The sequence below is a fragment of the Mobula hypostoma genome, chromosome Y, assembly GCF_963921235.1.
Source record: "Mobula hypostoma chromosome Y, sMobHyp1.1, whole genome shotgun sequence".
NCBI classification, from domain to species: Eukaryota; Metazoa; Chordata; class Chondrichthyes; order Myliobatiformes; family Myliobatidae; genus Mobula; species Mobula hypostoma.
In genome coordinates, this window is record NC_086130.1 from 2,829,698 (window position 1) to 2,850,361 (window position 20,664).

The 20,664-nt window shown below is 39.0% G+C and overlaps 1 protein-coding gene across 1 annotated transcript in view; it reads left to right on the forward strand.

Annotated features, from left to right (window-relative positions):
* LOC134341089 (histone-lysine N-methyltransferase 2A-like) overlaps positions 1–20,664 on the forward strand; it is a 272,129-nt gene that overhangs the window by 127,699 nt on the left and 123,766 nt on the right. Inside the window, exons 9-12 of the mRNA XM_063038841.1 lie at positions 8,779–8,904; positions 14,354–14,467; positions 15,526–15,672; positions 18,279–18,374. Of these exons, the coding sequence (XP_062894911.1) occupies positions 8,779–8,904; positions 14,354–14,467; positions 15,526–15,672; positions 18,279–18,374 (483 nt within the window). The remainder of the gene's footprint in view (positions 1–8,778; positions 8,905–14,353; positions 14,468–15,525; positions 15,673–18,278; positions 18,375–20,664) is intronic.

The following is a 20,664-nucleotide window of genomic DNA, read 5'->3' on the forward strand; positions in this document are numbered from 1 at the left end:
TATGTGTGGAACCAAAAGAGATGGGGGAGATTTTGAACAATTTTTTTTCTTCAGTGTTCACTAAGGAGAAGGATATTGAATTGTGTAAGGTAAAGGAAAAAGGTAGGGAAGTTATGGAAAGTATGATGAGTAAAGAAGAGGAAGTACTGGTGCTTTTAAGGAATATAAAAGTGGATAATTCTTCGGGTCCTGTCAGGATATTCCCTAGGACCTTGAGGGAAGTTAATGGAGAAATAGCAGGGCCTCTGACAGAAATATTTCATATGTCATTAGAAACGGGATGATGCCGGAGGATTGGCATATTGCTCATGTTATTCCACTGTTTAAAAAGGGTTCTAAGAGTAAACCTAGCAATTATCAGCCTGTGAGTTTGACGTCAGTGGTTGGTAATTTGATGGGAAGTATTCTTAGAGATGATAAATATAATTATCTGGATAGACAGGGTCTGATTAGGAACAGTCAACATGGATTTGTGCGTGGAAGGTCATGTTTGAATAATCTTATTGAATTTTTTGAAGAAGTTACTAGGAAAGTTGACGAAGGTAAAGCAGTGGATGTTGTCTATATGGACTTCAGTAAGGCCTTTGACAAGGTTCCACACAGAAGGTTAGTTAGGAAGGTTCAATTGTTAGGTATTAATATTGAAGTAGTAAAATGGATTCAGCAGTGGCTGGATGGGAGATACCAGAGAGTAGTGGTGGATAACTGTTTGTCAGATTGGAGGCTGGTGAATAGTGAATAGTGCCTCAGGGATCTGTACTGGGTCCAGTTTTGTTTGTCATATACATTAATGATCTGGATGATGGGGTGGTAAATTGGATTAGTAAGTATGCAGATGATACTAAGATAGGTGGAGTTGTGGATAGTGAAGTAGGTTTTCAAACCTTGCAGAGAGATTTAGGCCAGTTAGAAGAGTGGGCTGAAAGATGGCAGATGGAGTTTAATGCTGATAAATGTGAGGTGCTACATTTTGGTGTAGGACATACACATGTAAAATAGGACATACATGGTAAATGGTAGGGCATTGAAGAATGCAGGAGAACAGAGGGGTCTAGGAATAATGGTGTATAGTTCCTTGAATGTGGAGTCTCATGTAGACAGGGTGGTGAAGAAAGCTTTTGGTATGCCATCCTTTATAAATCAGAGCACTGAGTATAGGAGTTGGGGTGTAATGTTAAAATTGTACAAGGCATTGGTAAGGCCAAATTTGGAGCATTATGTACAGCTCTGGTCACCGAGCTAGAGGAAAGATGTCAACAAAATAGAGAGAGTACAGAGAAGATTTACTAGAATGTTACCTGGATTTCAGCACCTAAGTTACACAGTAAGGTTGAACAAGTTGGGTCTTTATTCTTTGGAGTGTCGAAGGTTGAGGCTGGACTTAATAGAGGTATTTAAATAGAGGTATGAGGGGGATAGGTAGAGTTGACATGGATAAGCTTTTTCCATTGAGAGTGGGGGAGATTCAAACAAGAGGACATGAATTGAGAGTTAGGGGGCAAAAGTTTAGGGGTAACATGAGGGGAAACTTCTTTATTCAGAGAGTGGTAGCTGTGTGGAACGAGCTTCCAGCAGAAGTGGTTGAGGCAGGTTCGATGTTGTCATTTAAAGTTAAATTGGATAGATATATGGACAGGAAAGGAATGGAGGGTTATGGGCTGAGTGCAGGTTGGTGGGACTAGGTGAGAGTAAGAGTTCAGCACGGACTAGAAGGGCTGAGATGGCCTGTTTCCGTGCTGTAATTGTTATATGGATGGACATTATACCAAAAACCAGTTGGAGCTTGCCATAGCTGGAACATTTATTTGCAGGCAGTACCTCCAAATCAGACCACTCTTCCCTCTCTCTCCTAAAAGTATGGACAGCCCAGCCTCACCCGGGCCCCAATAGACACTGACTGTCCCACCGCCATGTCGTCAGCGCTAGTCTGAACTGGAACTAAGACTTCTGGGGCATCAACAGCCACCCCACCCATCACGCATGCAGTATAACCAGCAATCCCACAGAGGTACACCAGCTTTCCACCCCGCAGCATGCATAATTTAAAGAGGGCGATCACACAGCTTCGTACAAATATCCATATTCTGGACGAGTAACTCCACAATGTAGCTCCCTGGTAAGCCTCAGGCTCACCCACCTCGCTTTCGTGCAGGGGGAACAGCCTTTGGCCCCGCCAGACTGGGTAATCAAGTTTGTGTGGATGCTGTGTGATGTACCCCACCCCACCAAATAACAGACAATACACCATATGCATTTACAGAATACAATTTATAGATCTTACTGGAACTATGTAATTAATAGAGATACGATATAAAAGGAAAGTAAAAGGTGCCAAACTTATCAAAGTTCAGCCACTTCGTGCACAACCGTTGGTGCTCAATTAACGGAGTCTTCTTTCCATCATTCGATCCCCTCCGACCTTCTTGACCCGCCGCCTGGGAACAACCACGGTGGTCGACCAGACGCACCACATGAGTCTGTCCTCATTTCCTCTCCTCACCAAAGAGCTTGGGCCTCAGACTCGGGCTCAGGGTCCGTTCCATCGCTCAGCTTACAGCGTTGCGTCTCCTGTCTCTGTCCCCATTGCGTCTTCTGCCCCAAAGCCCGTGAAAACAATAGCTTACAGGCACACAAGAAAGAATAACATCTGTCGCAATTGGTTAGCAAATCAATACAATTCTCCTTATCAGAAATTATAAACCAAAACAAGCTGCTATAGAGGACCACTGTCTCAGCAGTTAACAGTACAGAGAAGCCATTTTATTAGCATTAGCAGTAACATAAAAGAAGAACCCCCTTTCATTTGGAAGAAGCATCTAACAGGTTTCCCCGCTATCCGAAGGTACAGCGTTCTTATGAGAGGGTTCGTAAGCCGGAATGTGGTAAAGTGAATAAGCAATTACCATTTATTAATATGGGAAAATTTTTGTGTTCCCAGACCCAAAAAATAACGTACAAAATCATGCTAAATAACACATAAAACCTAAAATAACAGTAACATATAGAAAAGGCAGGAATAATATGATAAATACAAAGCCTATATAAAATAGAAATACTTTCCTGCTGCACTGTCTAGTGCAGCGAAAATCTAGCAGAAGCACTGTCAGCAGAAACACTCTTTCCAGTAGCCTTTAAGATAGGAAGCTGCCAAATCATACCAAATAACATGTAAAAATACACAGCCTATATAAAGTAGAAATAATATATGTACAATGTAGTTTCACTTACTGGAATCTGGAAGACTCCAATAAATTGCAGTTTCCTTGCAGTTAAACACTTGCTTGTATGAATAACCACCTGACGCAATCGACAATCACCTCTGATCTGGGCCGACATCTACGTGCCGGGCGGCACCTAATTAATTAGCTTGTTTATTTTGGCTTTCTTAAAGATGTGCTGGATGCGTTTGGACTACCGCTGCACCACTGCATTCTTCACAGCAATGTATCAGTCCGTGGCCTGGAGGTTGGGGACCACTGCTTAAACTATGAAGCTACCCTCACTTCAGAAACTGATCAAACCACCCATGACTAACTTTAAATTCCACTTTTTCAACACTTTGATCACCATTGTCCAGTGCTTTCTTTATACTTTATACTTTATTGTGGCCAAACAATTAGTACCACAACGTACAATCATCACAGCGATATTTGATTCTGTGCTTCACACTCCCTGGATTACAAATATTAAATATTAAAAATAGTTAAAATTAGTAAATATTAAAAATTTAAATTATAAATCATAAATAGAAAATAGAAAAATGAGAAGTAATGTAGTGCAAAAAAACCGAGAGGCAGATCCGGATATTTGGAGGGTACGGCCCAGATCCGGGTCAGGATCAGTTCAACAGTCTTATCACAGTTGGAAAGAAGCTGTTCCCAAATCTGGCTGTACGAGTCTTCAAGCTCCTGAGCCTTCTCCCGGAGGGAAGAGGGACGAAAAAGTGTGTTGGCTGGGTGGGTCATGTCCTTGATTATCCTGGCAGCACTGCTCTGTCAGCATGCGGTGTAAAGTGAGTCCACGGATGGAAGATTGGTTTGTGTGATGTACTGCGCCATGTTCACGATCTTCTGCAGCTTTTTTCGGTCTTGGACAGGACAACTTCCATACCAGGTTGTGATGCACCTTAGAAGAATGCTTTCTACGGTGCATCTATAAAAATTAGTGAGGGTTTTAGGGGACAGGCCAAATTTCTTATTATAAAGACTGACTGATTTCTCCTTAAGTATAAGAAAATATAATGGAACACCACGCTTTGTAAACCCATCAATCCACTCAAGCAATAGACTTTCCATTCTATCCATTACTGGATGCGGACTAAGAGAGACCACTTTGCTACGAGCAGAACCAACAGTAACATCGGCAGCTTTCAGGATTCTTTCTCTCTGCATGTAAATAGTGCGAATGGTGGATGCAGGCAAGTTCAACGCGCGGACAATGTCCCTAATTCGTTCACCACGATCGAAAGGCTTAATTATGTCTAGTTTTACACTAAGTGTAACACCCTTACGAGCTCTTTCAGGCTTTTCCGATTCCTTAGAACTCAGCTTGCTAACGGATGCACAAAATAAATCGAGATAAAGCACGTGTTTAAGCAATGGTTGCTAGAATGCAGTTCCAGGGGAGGAGCTTGGCTGTTCGGGCGCACGTTGTCTTTTATTGTAACAGTGTAAACACCTTCTGTTAGTGAAAACAGGTAACTAATGTAGGTCTTTCATAACAGTGAGGTGTCATAAAGTGAATGTTCGAAAAACGGGGGCCACCTGTATTAGGAATTTAAGAGGATGAGCTGGAGGGCAGTAAACATTGAGAATACCATTTTCCTCTCCCTATATTGAAGCCTTAACAATCACAGATCTCCCATACTTATCCTTAATGCAGTCTAATAACTTAAGGTTCTTCCTAATTAAAATGGCCACCCCTCTACTTCTGGTAGTAAAAGATGAAAAAATAGACTGGATCAAATCCACTCTGTTGCAGTTTTAGATGTTCTTTACCATCTAAATTTGTCTCCTGCAATAAGGGTATGCTCACCCTTTCCTTTTTCAGGTTTAATAGTATTTTCTTTCTCTTGATTGGTGAATGACTCCCCTTAATGTTCCAAGTGCATAATTTTAATATATTACTGGTCGTATCCCTTTATAACAATCATTCGACTCTGGAGGAGAAGAAACCGGAGTTAAGATCAGCTGAGCAGCAATAAGTGAATAAAAAAAAATTAAAAAAACAAGACGTCAACAGCGCTGAACAAGAGGACTTACCCCACACTTAAAGGGGATCTCTGAACCTTCTAGCAGTCCATATTCTTCCCCACTGCCAATATGGTATTTAACATAGTCAAAAATGAAAACAGGACATAATTTATCAATCCACTGATTTGTTACTGTCATGTTTAAGCTCCTTCAGGCTGGAGCACCACCGCTAATTTAAACAAATAATGAAACTGTATTAATCAAAACAAACACATTACCCATCCTATAAGATATCTTGCTGTCAAATAATGAAACGGTAAAATAAAGCAACCATTGAGCATGTTATCGTCCATAACCAGGGCCACACAATGTATACATTCTTTGGCCCAAGGTGTCTACAAAAGTTTTAGCTTTGTCAGGAGAATCAAGTATCTTGGTAGTCCCATTGTAGGTGATTTTCAGCGCCACTGGGTACCGCATAACGTACTGGATTCCGGATTCCCTCAGCTGCTCCGTTATCTGGTCGAATTCCTTTTGCTTCTGAATAATCTTGAGAAAACATAAGCCTGGATTCCTCGCATATTAAAGCCTGGGCATCAGTCCCGCGGTGCCTCAAAGCCTCCATCTCTCTTTGCTTGTCACAGCAATTATGGAACTGCACAAAGACAGGCCGAGGGTGTTGGTCTATGCCCGGTTTTGGAGGCAGAGTACAGTGAGATCTTTGCACTTTAATGCATCCAGCCTTGGTTTCCAAATTAAGGAAATTAGGCAGCCAGCCCTCAAAAAACTTCTTTGGCTGGCTGCTTTCTGTACCTTCAGGTAGACCGATGATCCGTATGTTCTTCCTCCTGCCTCTATTCTCAAGATCATCGATATGGTTAGACAGGCTTTGAACTTGCTTTTCCAGCGCCAAATGCAACTTTGGGCTTAATCAGCTACAGTCTCTACCCTGGGGACTTGGCCCTTGGCCTCAGTAGTTCTTGTATCAAGATTTTTAAGCTCCAGTGTGTGGTTTTGGACTGTTAGACAGAGCGGACCCAGCTTCTCACCCACCATTTTGGATATATTCTCCGTAACTTACTGAATTACTTGATGAAAAGCAGGGTCCAATGTGTTAGCATAGCTAGTAGCAGGCAGCTCCTCAGCCCCGGGCGAGCGCTTTGTGCAGGCCATCTTGGCCGCCTTTTTAGTGCTTTTCAATGGCATGGTGTTCAAGCAGCTCAAAAAAAAACACTCATCAATGTTCATGACATTAAATCCGACACTTGGGCATTTAAAAAAGAGTTGGAATGGGTAGGTTTACAGGTGTTCCCCATTTTCTGAATGTTCCCTTTACAACACCTCACTGTTATGAAAGACCTACATTAGTTACCTGTTTTCACTAACAGAAGGTGTTTACACTGTTACAATAAAAGACAACGTGCGCCCGAACAGCCAAGCTCCTCCCCTGGAACTGCATTCTAGCAACCATTGCTTAAACACGTGCTTTATCTCGATTTATTTTGTGCATCCGTTAGCAAGCTGAGTTAAGGAATCGGAAAAGCCTGAAAGAGCTCGTAAGGGTGTTACACTTAGTGTAAAACTAGACATAATTAAGCCTTTCGATCGTGGTGAACGAATTAGGGACATTGTCCGCGCGTTGAACTTGCCTGCATCCACCATTCGCACTATTTACATGCAGAGAGAAAGAATCCTGAAAGCTGCCAATGTTACTGTTGGTTCTGCTCGTAGCAAAGTGGTCTCTCTTAGTCCGCATCCAATAATGGATAGAATGGAAAGTCTATTGCTTGAGTGGATTGATGGGTGTACAAAGCGTGGTGTTCCATTATATTTTCTTATACTTAAGGAGAAATCAGTCAGTCTTTTTAATAAGCTGAAACAGAAAGCACTGGCCGATGGTGATGAAAGTGTTGCGAAAGTGGAATTTGAAGGTAGTCATGGGTGGTTTGATTGGTTTCTGAGGCGAGGGCAGTTTCATAGTTTAACGTTTACCGGAGAGAGTGCTTCGGCTGATACTGAAGCTGCTGAAACGTTGCCAGCAGAACTGAAGAAAATAATTACAGAAGGTGGTTATTCATATAAGCAAGTGTTTAACTGTGACGAAACTGCAATTTATTGGAGTCTTCCCGATTCCGGTAAGTGAAACTACATTGTATATACATTATTTCTACTTTATATAGGCTGTGTATTTTTATATGTAATTTTGTATGATTTGGCAGTTTCATAGCTTAAAGGTTACTGGAGAGAGAATTTCTGCGGAGAGCGCTTGCACCGTCTTTCTGCCGACAGTGCTGCCGTGAGATTTTCGCTGCTCTAGACAGTGTTGCAGAAAAGTATTTCTGCTTTATATAGGCTGTATATTTATCATATCATTCCTGCTTTTACTATATGTTACTGTTATTTTAGTTTTTATGTGTTACTTGGCATGATTTTGTAGGTTATTTTTTGGGTCTGGGAATGCTCAAAAATGTTCCCATATTAATAAATGGTAATTGCTTATTCACTTTAAAACCTTCCGGCTTACGAACTGTTTCATAGGAATGCTCTACCTTCGGATAACTGGGGAGACCTGTATATGTGAAATTATCAGTGTTGCGGTGCTGAGCTCAGCAAGCAGACTTTTCTTTGCGCCGCCATCCTGAAACCCCGGAAAAGAATTTTAACAAAGATATTTTCACTCCAAGTATGAAGTGGAATTCGATTATAATCAAGGTCCGAGAGTGGAAACCTGATTGGACAAGGATTAACCAAACAGGGAGGATGGACTACAGGGATATAAATATCACAGGATTAGACATGGCCAGGTATCATCCATGATGAAGATGGTAGAGTTTGTCATTAAAACATTGGTTAAAATTGATAAGAACCTCTGGTTGAAAGCCTGAGGAGAGTTTATTCAAGTTGATGAGCACCTAAGTTGATAAAATACAAAACACGATGGCAGTGGTACACAGCAGTTAGGAACAGTGCATGATATTAAAAAATTCTAGAATCTTGTTCTAACCAAAGAGGGCTACAATGATATAGGAATATATTCTTGAAGCAGTTTGTCAGGTCAGTCAGCTCTAAGTTGTCTACATGACAAAATTGATGCAGCATCTTTTAAAATGTTTCAAAAATAGCCCAGCTGTTTTGTAAACAAAAGAATGGCAATTGCACCCTGTATAATTTGCTATTAAATATTCCCTTTTTGTTTTGCTCATTTAGAAAAGTAAATCCCTTCAATATTAATGCTAACCACAAATTCTCCACTGGATGAAACTGCACTTTGTAATACTAAGTCATGACTGCTGATTGAGCTGACTTGAGCTGGAAAAGCAGCTGAACCTCTGTATATAGTCTCATCTCCATAGGAAAAGTTACTTTGTTGGGGAAGAGAGTTGAAATAAACTGTATTTAAATGACATTATTGTACAGAATTTATTTGCATAGAGATTATATGATTTTAAAGTGTTGACCCTGAATAAAGGTTTCATTCAGAAATGTTTTGAAGTAGTGTTCTTAGAGAAGCACTGTTTTTATAATTAGAAACAGATTAAGGCATAACATAGAACTTCCTCGTTAATTTCATTCTTCTAATTTTTAGGACAATGCCATTCCTGTCACTAAGTTTGAACCCAGTACTCTGAATTTGCTCACCACGTTCACAAATGTCTGTGGAAAACAGAAGCCAGTGGCAGATGGTGTCCACAGGATAAGAGTGGATTTCAAGGTAGAAACAAGAAATCGAAGGCTTCACATTTGCACTGTTGACCATATTGGCTCTGAAAAAGTTAACGTGACAGTCATTTATATTTTCTATACCCTCTCTACAAAAAAGCACACTCACAAGATTTTCAACATATTTATTTGAACATTTGAATGCACAACAACAATAAATTTACTGAACAAGGGAAGACACGTGAATGTTAAGGTTCTGTTTATGTAAGGAAATGTGATCACTACATGATGGCACTTCTATTTTGTTATTCTCTCACCAGGCCACCAGATTTACCTTTTTGTAGTATGTGGCTTAGGTAACTTATAGAATTGATGGAGTAGGAAACTTAAATTTGTTCTCTTCCTATCTCCTTCCCTATAAGCTCGAGAACAGTATTTTGATCTACATTGAATATTTTCTCGCTTAGAATGGATGTGCATTAGTGAAAAATAAGTCTCTAATTCTTACATTACTATGATGAATATGTTAATGTTTTGCAGATTCATAAGGGCACCACTGAATTCTAAACAAAACTCTGGTATTAAATCTCCAGTTTGTGCTAGACTTTAGTTCATAAGTGAAGATGCCCCTTCACATGAAATACAGGTCGACCTTCACTAATCCAGCACCACTGGGACCTGAGGAGTGCCGGATTAGTGAAAATGCCAAATTACAGAAGGATCACATTAAGCATAGTCAGTGCCGGATTATCGGAGGAACCAGATTACGGGTAGTCGGATTAGTGAAGGTTGACTTGAATATTCTGGGAAATAGTTGTTGCCCTATTCCTTTTTTTCCACTATATAGATTTTTTTACATCGTGGCTTTATTTATTTACGATTTTCATTCTATCATCGTGGCTTTATTTATTTACGATTTTCATTCTATCTTATCTATCTTACTGTTCTATCTATCTATCTTCTCTATCTGTCTGATTATCTATCTATCTCTAAACCATCTACCTACCTGCATATCTATCCATCTATCTTTCTATCTCTGTCTACTCTTTCTATATCTGTCTATCTACCTATCTATATCTAATATCTAATTATCTCTCTAACTACCTATTTATATATCTATCAGTCAAGTAATCTATCTATCTGTCGATCTGTCTTATCTACCTACGTATCTATCTAGCCATCCATCCATCTATCTACCTACCTATCTCTCTGTCTATCTATGTATCTATTGATCAAACACTCTACCAACCTATCTATCTAATATTTCTATCTAAATTATTCGTCCATTCAAACACCCATCGATATATCTTATCTACCTACTTACTTACCATCTACAGTTGAAGTCAGAAGATTACATACACCTTAGCCAAATACATTTAAACTCAGTTTTTCACAATTCTTGACATTTAACATTTGACAGAAAACATTCCCTGTCTTAGGTCAGTTAGGATCACTATTTTAAGAATGTGAAATGTCAGAATAATAGTAGAGAGGATGATTTGTTTCAGCTTTTATTTCTTTCATCACTTTCCCAGTGGGTCGGAAGTTTACATACACTTTGTTAGTATTTGGTAGCATTGCCTTTAAATTGTTTTAACTTGGGTCACATGTTTTGGGTAACTGAAAAAGTGTGTGTGAGCAAGGAGGCCTACAAACCTGACTCAGTTACACCAGTTCTGTCTGGAGGAATGGAACAAAATCCCAGCGACTTACTGTGAGAAGCTTGTGGAAGGCTAACCCAAAACAAGTTAAACAATTTAAAGGTATTTTTAAATGCCACCAAATGCTAAATGCTAACAATTTAAATGTTACCAAATACTAACAAAGTGTATGTAAACTTCTGACTCACTGGGAAAGTGATGAAAGAAATAAAAGCTGAAATAAATCATTCTTTCTACTATTATTCTGACATATCACATTTTTAAAATAAAGTAGTGATCCTAACTGACCTAAGACAAGAAATGTTTTCTAGCATTAAATGTCCTTCAACTGTATCTATATGTAACACTCGCTTTGCCTAGCAGCTTAATCTAGAGGGTGAGAACCCCCCTGCCTGGCCAAACTTAATAACTCTCGTTTGGGTGGATGCAGCGCGATGTGTCCCGTTTCAAATCAGTACACAATATGCGGTTAAACGATTAAGATTTGTAACTCTTACTTTGACTATGTGGTTAGTAGGGAAACAAAATATAAAAGAAAAAGGCGCCAATTTTATTGAACAGTCTGTGCACAGATGATCGGAGCTCACTCAGCAGGATTTTCTTTCCACCATTCAATCTCCTTTGAGAGTCGCCGCCCCCGGACTCCCACCTGGAGTCCACCCAGTCGGGCAACCCTTCGACTCTCAAGTCGCCTCTCCTCTCTTCATTCCCCTCACGCCTTCTGGCCAAAGCCCACGAAACCAGCAGCCTCCAGACACACAAGAAAGAATAACATTTCCACAGATGGATAGTCACTGAATTCCAAAGTCCCGTTATCTGTAGTCATAACCCAAATATTTTAGCTACAGAGAAACCATTAACTCAGCAGCTAACATTACAGAGTAGCTATTACTTTAGCCTTGGAAGTTAACATTACGGAGAAGCCCGTACATATGTATCTATCTATTAATCAATCAGTCTATCTATTTATCAATCTACCTATCTACCTATCCATCTGTTTGTCTATCCAGCAAGCTACTCACCTATCTATGTAATATTTTTGTCTGTAAATAGCTAGTCATCCATCCATCCGTTCACGCATCCAACTATTGATCAATCTATCTACCTACGTTGCTCTCTATCTATCTGTCTCTACCATCTATCTATAAATCTACCTATCTATTTTATCTATCTCTATCTATCTATCCACCTATCTACATATCTATTTATCTATCTACCTACCTCTATCTTTTTGCCTATCTGTATCTTATTTATTTATCTGTCTGTTGTCTGCTTATCTATCTGTCAGTCTCTCTACCAAACGATTTACCTATCTACCGATCTATCTGTCTCTATGACAGTTCGTGCAGAGGGATGGAGCTTATCTATCTACCTCTCATTATATCTATTTAAGTGTCTACCTATCTGTCTGTCTATCTAAAAATCTATCTGTGCATATTATCTTCCTTTTATCTGATTTATCTGTTTGTAAATCTACCTATTTGTCCATCTACCTAGCTGTCTTTATATTTATCTAAACATTTCTCTATCTACCTATCTATCTAGCTATTTATTTGTTTCTCTATCTATCAGTCTCTTATGAACCTATCTATCCACCTACTTACCTATCCATCTATGTATTTATCAATCCAGCAATCTGTCACCTTACTAATATCTCTCTTTCTACGTAGCTATTCATCCATCCATACAACTATATACATATTTATCATGCTATTTGTCTGTCCATCTATCTGTCTCTCTATTCATTTATCTGTCTATATCCATCTGTCTATCTATCAGAGTCTGTCTATCTCTCTGTTTATCTATCTATCTACCTATCTATCTGTCTATCTACCTATCTATCCATCTATCTACTTACATATCTATATTTATCGATCTATCTATATCTGTATATCTAACTATCTGTATACCTATTTATTTATCTTTCTGTCAATCTATCTGTATATCTCTCTATATTTATCTATCCATCTTTCTATCAATCTATCCATCTGTCTTTCAATTGCTATCACTCTATCTCTGTCAACCTATCTACCTATCTATGTATCAATCTGTGTACCCATTTATGTATCTATGAATCCAGAAATCTATTCGCCTTACTAATATCTCTATCTACATAGCTATTCATCCATCCAGTGAGTTGTCCACCTAACTGTGTATGTATCTATCTATCCATCCATCTATTTATCTCTCTCTCTCTCGCATATTATATATATATAGAGAGAGAGAGATAAATATATAATTAGATGGATGGATAGATTGATACATTCGTAGTTAGGTGGACGAAATATTTATATTTATATATTTATTTATTCAGCCAACACACTTTTCGTCCCTCTTCCCTCCGGGAGAAGGCTCAGGAGCTTGAAGACTTATACGGCCAGATTTGGGAACAGCTTCTTTCCAACTGTGATAAGACTGCTGAACGGATCCTGACCCGGATCTGGGCCGCACCCTCCAAATATCCGGACCTGCCTCTCGGTTTTTTTTTGCACTACCTTACTTTCCATTTTTCTATTTTCTACTTATGATTTATAATTTAAATTTTTAATATTTACTAATTTTTACTATTTTTAGTATTTGCAATCCAGGGAGTGTGAAGCGCAGAATCAAATATCGCTGTGATGATTGTACGTTCTAGTATCAATTGTTTGGCGACAATAAAGTATAAAGTATCTATCTACCTAACTATCTATCTATCTTCTTATCTATCGAATCTGTCTGTCTATATCTATCTGTTTCTATCTATCTCTCTATTTAGTTTACTATCTATCTAGCTATCTATTGAAATATCTGTCCTTCATTTCATTACATTTATTTATTTATCTATGGAGTAACAGAATCAGAATGTTGTATTTATTTATAATTTTAATGTACTTACTCTAAATTACTTTAAATTACTCTTTCTATGTGTTTGTTTATTTGTCAGTTCGGCTCACTTATGTTTGTATTTACCTATTGGGTATTTAATTTTTCTATTTATTTGTTCATCTGTGTATGTATTTATCTCTTGATTCTATCTATTATTTATCTACCTATCTATCTATCTACTTAGATGCAATAAAGTGCAGCATAGACCCTTCAAGCCATTTGACCCATGCCCCCCAGCAATCCCCTGATACACACGATTAATCCTAGCACAATAATGGGGCAATTTACTCTAAAGCAGTATTTCTTGCATTTTGGGAGGAAACTGGAGCACGTGAAGTAACCCCATGCATTCTACAGGGAGGATGTAAAGTGAAGTACCTCAGCAGCCAGGCAATAGAAAAGAGTAAACAGTGGATATTTCAGGCCGATCCCTTCATCCCAATTTCTCCTATCACACTGTACTTCTTCCTTCCTTTCTCCCACCTTTTTGCTCTGACATTTCATCTTTTTCTCTAGTCCTGATAAAGGGTCTTGTACCAAAATGTTGTCTGCTTAGTCTTTTCCATTGATGCTGCCTGGCCTGCTGAGTTCCTCCAGTATTTTGTGTGTGTTGTTTTGAACGTTGTTGTACCCACCTCAGTCATTCACTTATGCGTTAGGAATTTTTTGTGCATATATATCTCAATATTTGGTATAAATAAAGAATAACAAATGTCTCAATAGCAATATCTGTGACAGACAATCTGAGGAACAGCTTTTGATCATTACTCTCTAGCTTCCTACTATCAAGCCACTAGTAACCCTGAAGTCTAATCGTCTGACACGAGGAAGTCTGCAGATGCTGGAAATTCAAGCAACACACTTAATCCTCCAGTACTTGAGGCGATATAAAGTTTTAATTGATTCTGATCAATAGAGAATAAGTGAATTTTGCTGCATATTTTCTGATGTAAATCTACTGACTCTTTGTAGGAAGACTGTGATTTGGAAAATGTGTGGGAAATGGGTGGACTTAGCATCCTGACTTCTGTACCCATCACTCCCAGGGTGGTGTGCTTCCTTTGTGCTAGCAGTGGACATGTTGAGGTATGGTTTCCTGCCCCTGTGTATAATTGTAGGTCATTTCAGATTTCATATGAGATATTACTTAGCATTGAGAGAATTAAGATTGCTTGAGGTGGTGTACCTCAGAATTGAGCTTTAGAGGAATCTCACTGCAGCCTATTAAATTGGGATACAATGTTTATGAAAATAATGTTTAAACTTATCGGAACTTTAAAAAAGTCTTACCAAGACGCCAAAATTGCTGATTTTCTTAACCTGATATGTACTCATTTGATTCTGTTTAATGCTGCATGACATCGACCTTTTAGTCACATGGGAGAATCAATAAAATCATCAACTGTAAATTTCACAGTGTGCTTTATAATAGTTTTCCCACCAGAATGTGTATTTACGCTATGGAACCTCCAGTAATATTGAATAAGACATCTTAATTCAAGTTATTGCACAGTTATTATATGTTCAGTTTTGAGTCACAGTGTGTCATGCATTCTATATGGATTTCAGTTCAGGACCTTAGCATGCATATCAATATAGTAAGTGGTTCAGGGAGTTCCATATAGTAAAGATGTTAAAGATAAAATAATATCCTGTTATATATGCAGAGTGTGTGTTCCCTATAAATATCTTAGATGGTAGGCAGTAACTATTATGCCCTTTTATTAGGCTAACCAGTTTGAAACATGTAGGACTCCATGAAAAAATAAATTCTCCATTAAAAAGCAAGTACAAGAAGTCCACTTAAAGAGTCTAAAATCTGCAGAGTAAGTGGGTGAAGTACTTAAAGTGACTGTAAGAATACGAGAGGAGTATTTTAAGAAAAGATCTGTTTTAATCCTCCAGTGATCATTTATCTCTTAGTTACTATCAATACATCGGATTGTATGTTGATAATCTCATTATTGTTTGAGAGAACTTGCTCTGTATGAATTGATAACTTTATTTTTACGGTGATCCAACAACAGTTCTATTATAAATAATGATATGCTTTAGACATTGTAAAGGAGGTTGTATCGATGCAGTTATGTTTTGTTTCGGTTGTACTATTTGGTGATTTATTCTCCATTTCAATCCCTTTGCAGTTTATTTACTGTCAGGTGTGCTGTGAACCCTTTCACCTTTTCTGCCTGGAGGAGAATGAGCGCCCCCTGGAGGAACAGTGGGAGAACTGGTGCTGCCAGCGCTGCAAGTTCTGCCATGTTTGTTGCCGACAAAATAAATTCTCAAAGGTAATGTTTAGAGCAATACTAAATTTATATCTGGGTTTAATTCATCATTTTGAATTCATCAATTTGGAATTTTTTTTTAAATAAAAATAAACGAAGTAAACTCCTAAAAAGGTAATCAACATACATCAAAGTTGCTGGTGAACGCAGCAGGCCAGGCAGCATCTATAGGAAGAGGTGCAGTCGACGTTTCAGGCCGAGACCCTTTGTCAGGACTAACTGAAGGAAGAGTGAGTAAGGGATTTGAAAGCTGGAGGGGGAGGGGGAGATGCAAAATGATAGGAGAAGTTAGTCCTGACGAAGGGTCTCGGCCTGAAACGTCGACTGCACCTCTTCCTACAGATGCTGCCTGGCCTGCTGCGTTCACCAGCAACTTTGACGTACGTTGCTTGAATTTCCAGCATCTGCAGAATTCCTGTTGTTTGCGTTTAAAAAAAGGTAATCATTCTCTGTTGTATTTATACTGGTATGAATTCAGATACTTAATTCTTTCCCTCTTTCATGTTTATTAAATGTGTAGCAAAGAAGACATTTAACATTTTTAAAATTCAACATATTAATCAGAAATATGTTATACTTTATTGTCACCAAACCATTGATACTAGAATGTACAATCATCACAGCGATACTTGATTCTGCGCTTCCTGCATTACAAATCGATAGTAAATATTAAAAATTTAAATTATAAATCATAAATAGAAAATAGTAAAATGCAAAGTAAGGTAGTGCAAAAAAAACCGAGAGGCAGGTCCGGATATTTGGAGGGTACAGCCCAGATCCGGGTCAGGATCCGTTCAGCAGTCATATCACAGTTGGAAAGATGCTGTTTCCAAATCTGGCCGTACGAGTCTTCAATCTCCTGAGCCTTCTCCCGGAGGGAAGAGGGACGAACAGTGTGTTGGCTGGGTGGGTCGTGTCCTTAATTATCCTGGCAGCACTGCTCCGACAGCGTGCGCTGTAAAGTGAGTCCACGGACGGAAGATTGGTTTGTGTGATGTGCTGCGCCGTGTTCACGATCTTCTGTAGCTTCTTCCGGTCTTGGACAGGACAACTTCCATACCAGGTTGTGATGTACCCTAGAAGAATGCTTTCTACAGTGCATCTATAAAAATTAGTGAAGGTTTTAGGGGACAGGCCAAATTTCTTCAGTTTTCTCAGGAAATAAAGGCACTGGTGGGCCTTCTTGGCAGTGAACTCTGCTTGGTTGGACCAAGTCAGGTCATTTGTGATATTGACCCCGAGGAACTTAAAGCTTTTGACCTGTTCCACTTGCGCACCACTAATGTAAATTGGGTCGTGCGATCCGCTACTCCTTCTGAAGTCAACAACCAATTCCTTCGTCTTGCTGATGTTGAGGGATAGGTTATTGTCTTTACACCATGCCACCAGGTTCTTAATTTCCTCTCTGTACTCAAACTTATCATTACCCGAGATACGGCCTACAATTGTGGTGTCATCAGCAAACTTCTATATTGAGTTTGATGGAAACTTGGCTACACAATCATGGGTGTACAGTGAGTACAGCAGGGCGCTGAGTACACAGCCTTGTGGGGCACCAGTGCTCAGAGTGATTGTAGAGGAGAGCTTGTTCCCTATTTTTACAGCCTGGGTCCTGTCTATGTGGAAGTTGAAGATCCAGCTGCAGATCTGAGTGTTAAGGCCCAGGTTCCGGAGCTTAGGAATCAGTTTACTTGGAACGGTGGTATTAAAGGCAGAGCTGTAGTCAATGAAAAGGAGCCTTACTTATAATAAAGTCTTAAATGACCTCCGTTTATATTGCCCTTCAGCTCCTCTTCCCAACAGGAAAGACCTGAGTCTGACATCAGTTTCTTCCAGTGTCATTTATTTTGGTAAATACTTGTTACTTGATTTTTATCTGTAAAATACAGTGGTGCAATGCTGAATCAGGAAAATTAGCTACACCTGAATATGTGCTGTAAATACTAGCTCTGGAAAATATAGGAGGATTATTGTCTTTGGTCACTGCTATTGCCATAAAATGCAACAAGATGGGAATTTTTTTTTTGTCTATCTGGGGAAGTGCTTCCCTTCAGGATTTCTCCAATAAGGCCAGGCTGAAATTAGTAAATCAAGTCCCCAAGTTATGAACGTCCAAGTTATGAACAACTGGTACTTATGAACAGCCTGCCATAAAGCCTATTATATTGAAAATTCGAGTTAAATACAATTGTTTGCAATAATGAATGCACACACTATGTTGTGTTGTACCTGTTCTGACTTTACAAATCTGACTTAGAACAGACTTAGGAACCGAACTCATTCGTAACCTTGGGACTGCCTGTATTCTGGTTTGATTAAAGAGAAGAGTTTTATCCTGATTCAACTGTAACATTTAGCACATTTGTATTTTAAGTGGACTTCTATATGATTTTCTGTGCTCCTTTATTGCATAGTTCATTGTCTAAAAAGATCAGGTGCTTGTCCAAGCCATTTCCAGTCAGGAGTTTTTGGCTTTAAAGATGGGCGAAGTGGATTGCACTTGGAACTGAGTAATAGGGAATTTCCAAAAAGATTTAAATCATTTGTTTCTTGTGCTGAATTAGGAGAAAAAGAAACTGTATATTTTAAAAACATTTATTTTAACACAGCAGCTTCTTGAATGCGGCAAATGCCGGAATAGCTATCATCCGGAGTGTCTTGGACCAAACTACCCAACAAAACCAACTAAGAAAAAGAAGGTCTGGGTAAGTTTTGTTAAGTTGTGCAAAGTTGTAACTACCATAATGTTACCATGCTTGTAACTTGCCTCTGTTTTAATCTGGAATATACATAGATAAGATAAAATGAATATTTGAACTATAATCAAGCTGTAAACATATAAATCTAATTATTGAATATATCAACATAGTTAATTCTGAATACATGTAGCAGGATCAGCTCAGGTTTATGTTAAGGAACATTTCATTGAAATCTGTTTAGTACTTCAAACAGTATTGATTTGAATCTTCCTTCATATGTATGTAAAGCCCTCTGGTTTGGTTTTCCATGTGTTTATTTCTGTTGCCACTACAAAAAGATTCTACTTATAACCATATAACAATTACAGCACTGAAACAGGCCATCTCGGCCCTTCTAGACTGTGCCGAACTCTTACTCTCACCTAGTCCCACCGACTTGCACTCAGCTCATAACCCTCCATTCCTTTCCTGTCCATATATCTGTCCAATTTAACTTTAAATGACAATATCGAACCTGCCTCAACCACTTCTGCTGGTAACTCATTCCACACAGCTACCACTCTCTGAGTAAAGAAGTTCTCCCTCATGTTACCTCTAAACTCCTGCCCTTTAACTCTCAACTCAAGGCCTCTTGTTTGAATCTCCCCCATTCTCAATGGAAAAAGCCTATCCATGTCAACTCTATCAATCCCCATCATAATTTTAAACACCTCTATCAAGTCCCCCTTCAACCTTCTACGCTCCAAAGAATAACTGCAAACTTGTTCAACCTTTCTCTGTAACTTAGGAGATGAAACCCAGGCAACATTTTAGTAAATCTCCTCTGTACTCTCTCAATGTTATTGACATCTTTCCTATACTTTGGTGACCAGAACTGTACACAATACTCCAATTTTGGCCTCACCAATGCCTTGTACAATTTCAACATTACATTCCAATGCTGTGATGTATAAAGGTCAGCATACCAAAAGCTTTCTTCACCACCCTATCCACATGAGATTCCACTTTCAGGGAACTATGCACCATTATTCCTAGATCCCTCTGTTCTACAGCATTCTTCATTGCCCTATCATCCATGTATGTCCTATTTTGATTAGTCCTACCAAAATGTAGCACCTCACATTTATCAGCATAAAAACTGCATCTGTCATCTTTCAGCCCACTCTTCTAAGTGGTCTAAATCTCTCTGCAAGCTTTGAAAACCTACTTCATTATCCACAGCTCGACCTATCTTAGTATCAACTGCATACTTACTAATCCAATTTACCACCCCATTATCCAGATCATTAATATATATGACAAACAACATTGGACCCAGTACAGATCCCTGAGGCACACCGCTGCGCACCCTCCTCCAATCTGACACACAGTTATCCACCACTACTCTCTGGCATCTCCAATCCAGCCACTGCTGAATCCATTTTACTACTTCGATATTAATGCCTAACGATTGAACCTTCCTAACCAACCTTCCGTGTGGAACCTTGTCAAAGGCCTTACTAAAGTGCATATAGACAATATCCACCACTTTACCCTCATCAACATTCCTAGTAACCTCATCAAAAAATTCAATAAGATTTGTCAAACATGATGTTTCACGCACAAGTCCACGTTGACTGTTCCTAATCAGACCCTGTCTATCCAGATAATTATATATACCATCTCTAAGAATACTTTCCATCTTTACCCACCACTGATGTCAAACTCAGAGGCCGATAGTTGCTAGGTTTACTCTTAGAACCTTTTTTAAACAATGGAACAACATGAGCAATATGCCAATCCTCCGGCACCATCCCCATTTCTAATGACATTTGAAATATTTCTGTCAGTGCCCCTGCTATTTCCACACTAACTTCCCTCAAGATAGTGGAGAATATTCTGTCTGGACTTGTATATATCCTATACTTATTTTTTCATTGACACCAGATTTATTGTTGTGCTTGTTACTTTCTTTTTCAAGTTGAGGCTATGTTTCTTTTTGCAAATGCTAGTAAGATTCTGTTACTTACATAGGATAAAACCGAATTACCAAGGACATGGTGAAGAAGCACATTAATATGCATCTGAATAACTGCTTCTGTAGAGTTCCGTAAGGCGGGCTACCAAGCCAGCCAGTGGAAGTTTTGGGTGGTGTAGTAGAGTAATGGTTAGCACAAACAGTTTGTAGTATCGGTAGCCTAGGTTCATTTACTTTCGCTGCCTGTGAGGAGTTTGTACATTCTCCCTGTGACCGTGTGGGATTCCTTCAGGTGCTTCCTCTCGAAGTGTATAGATGTACTGGTTGGTAGGTTAATTG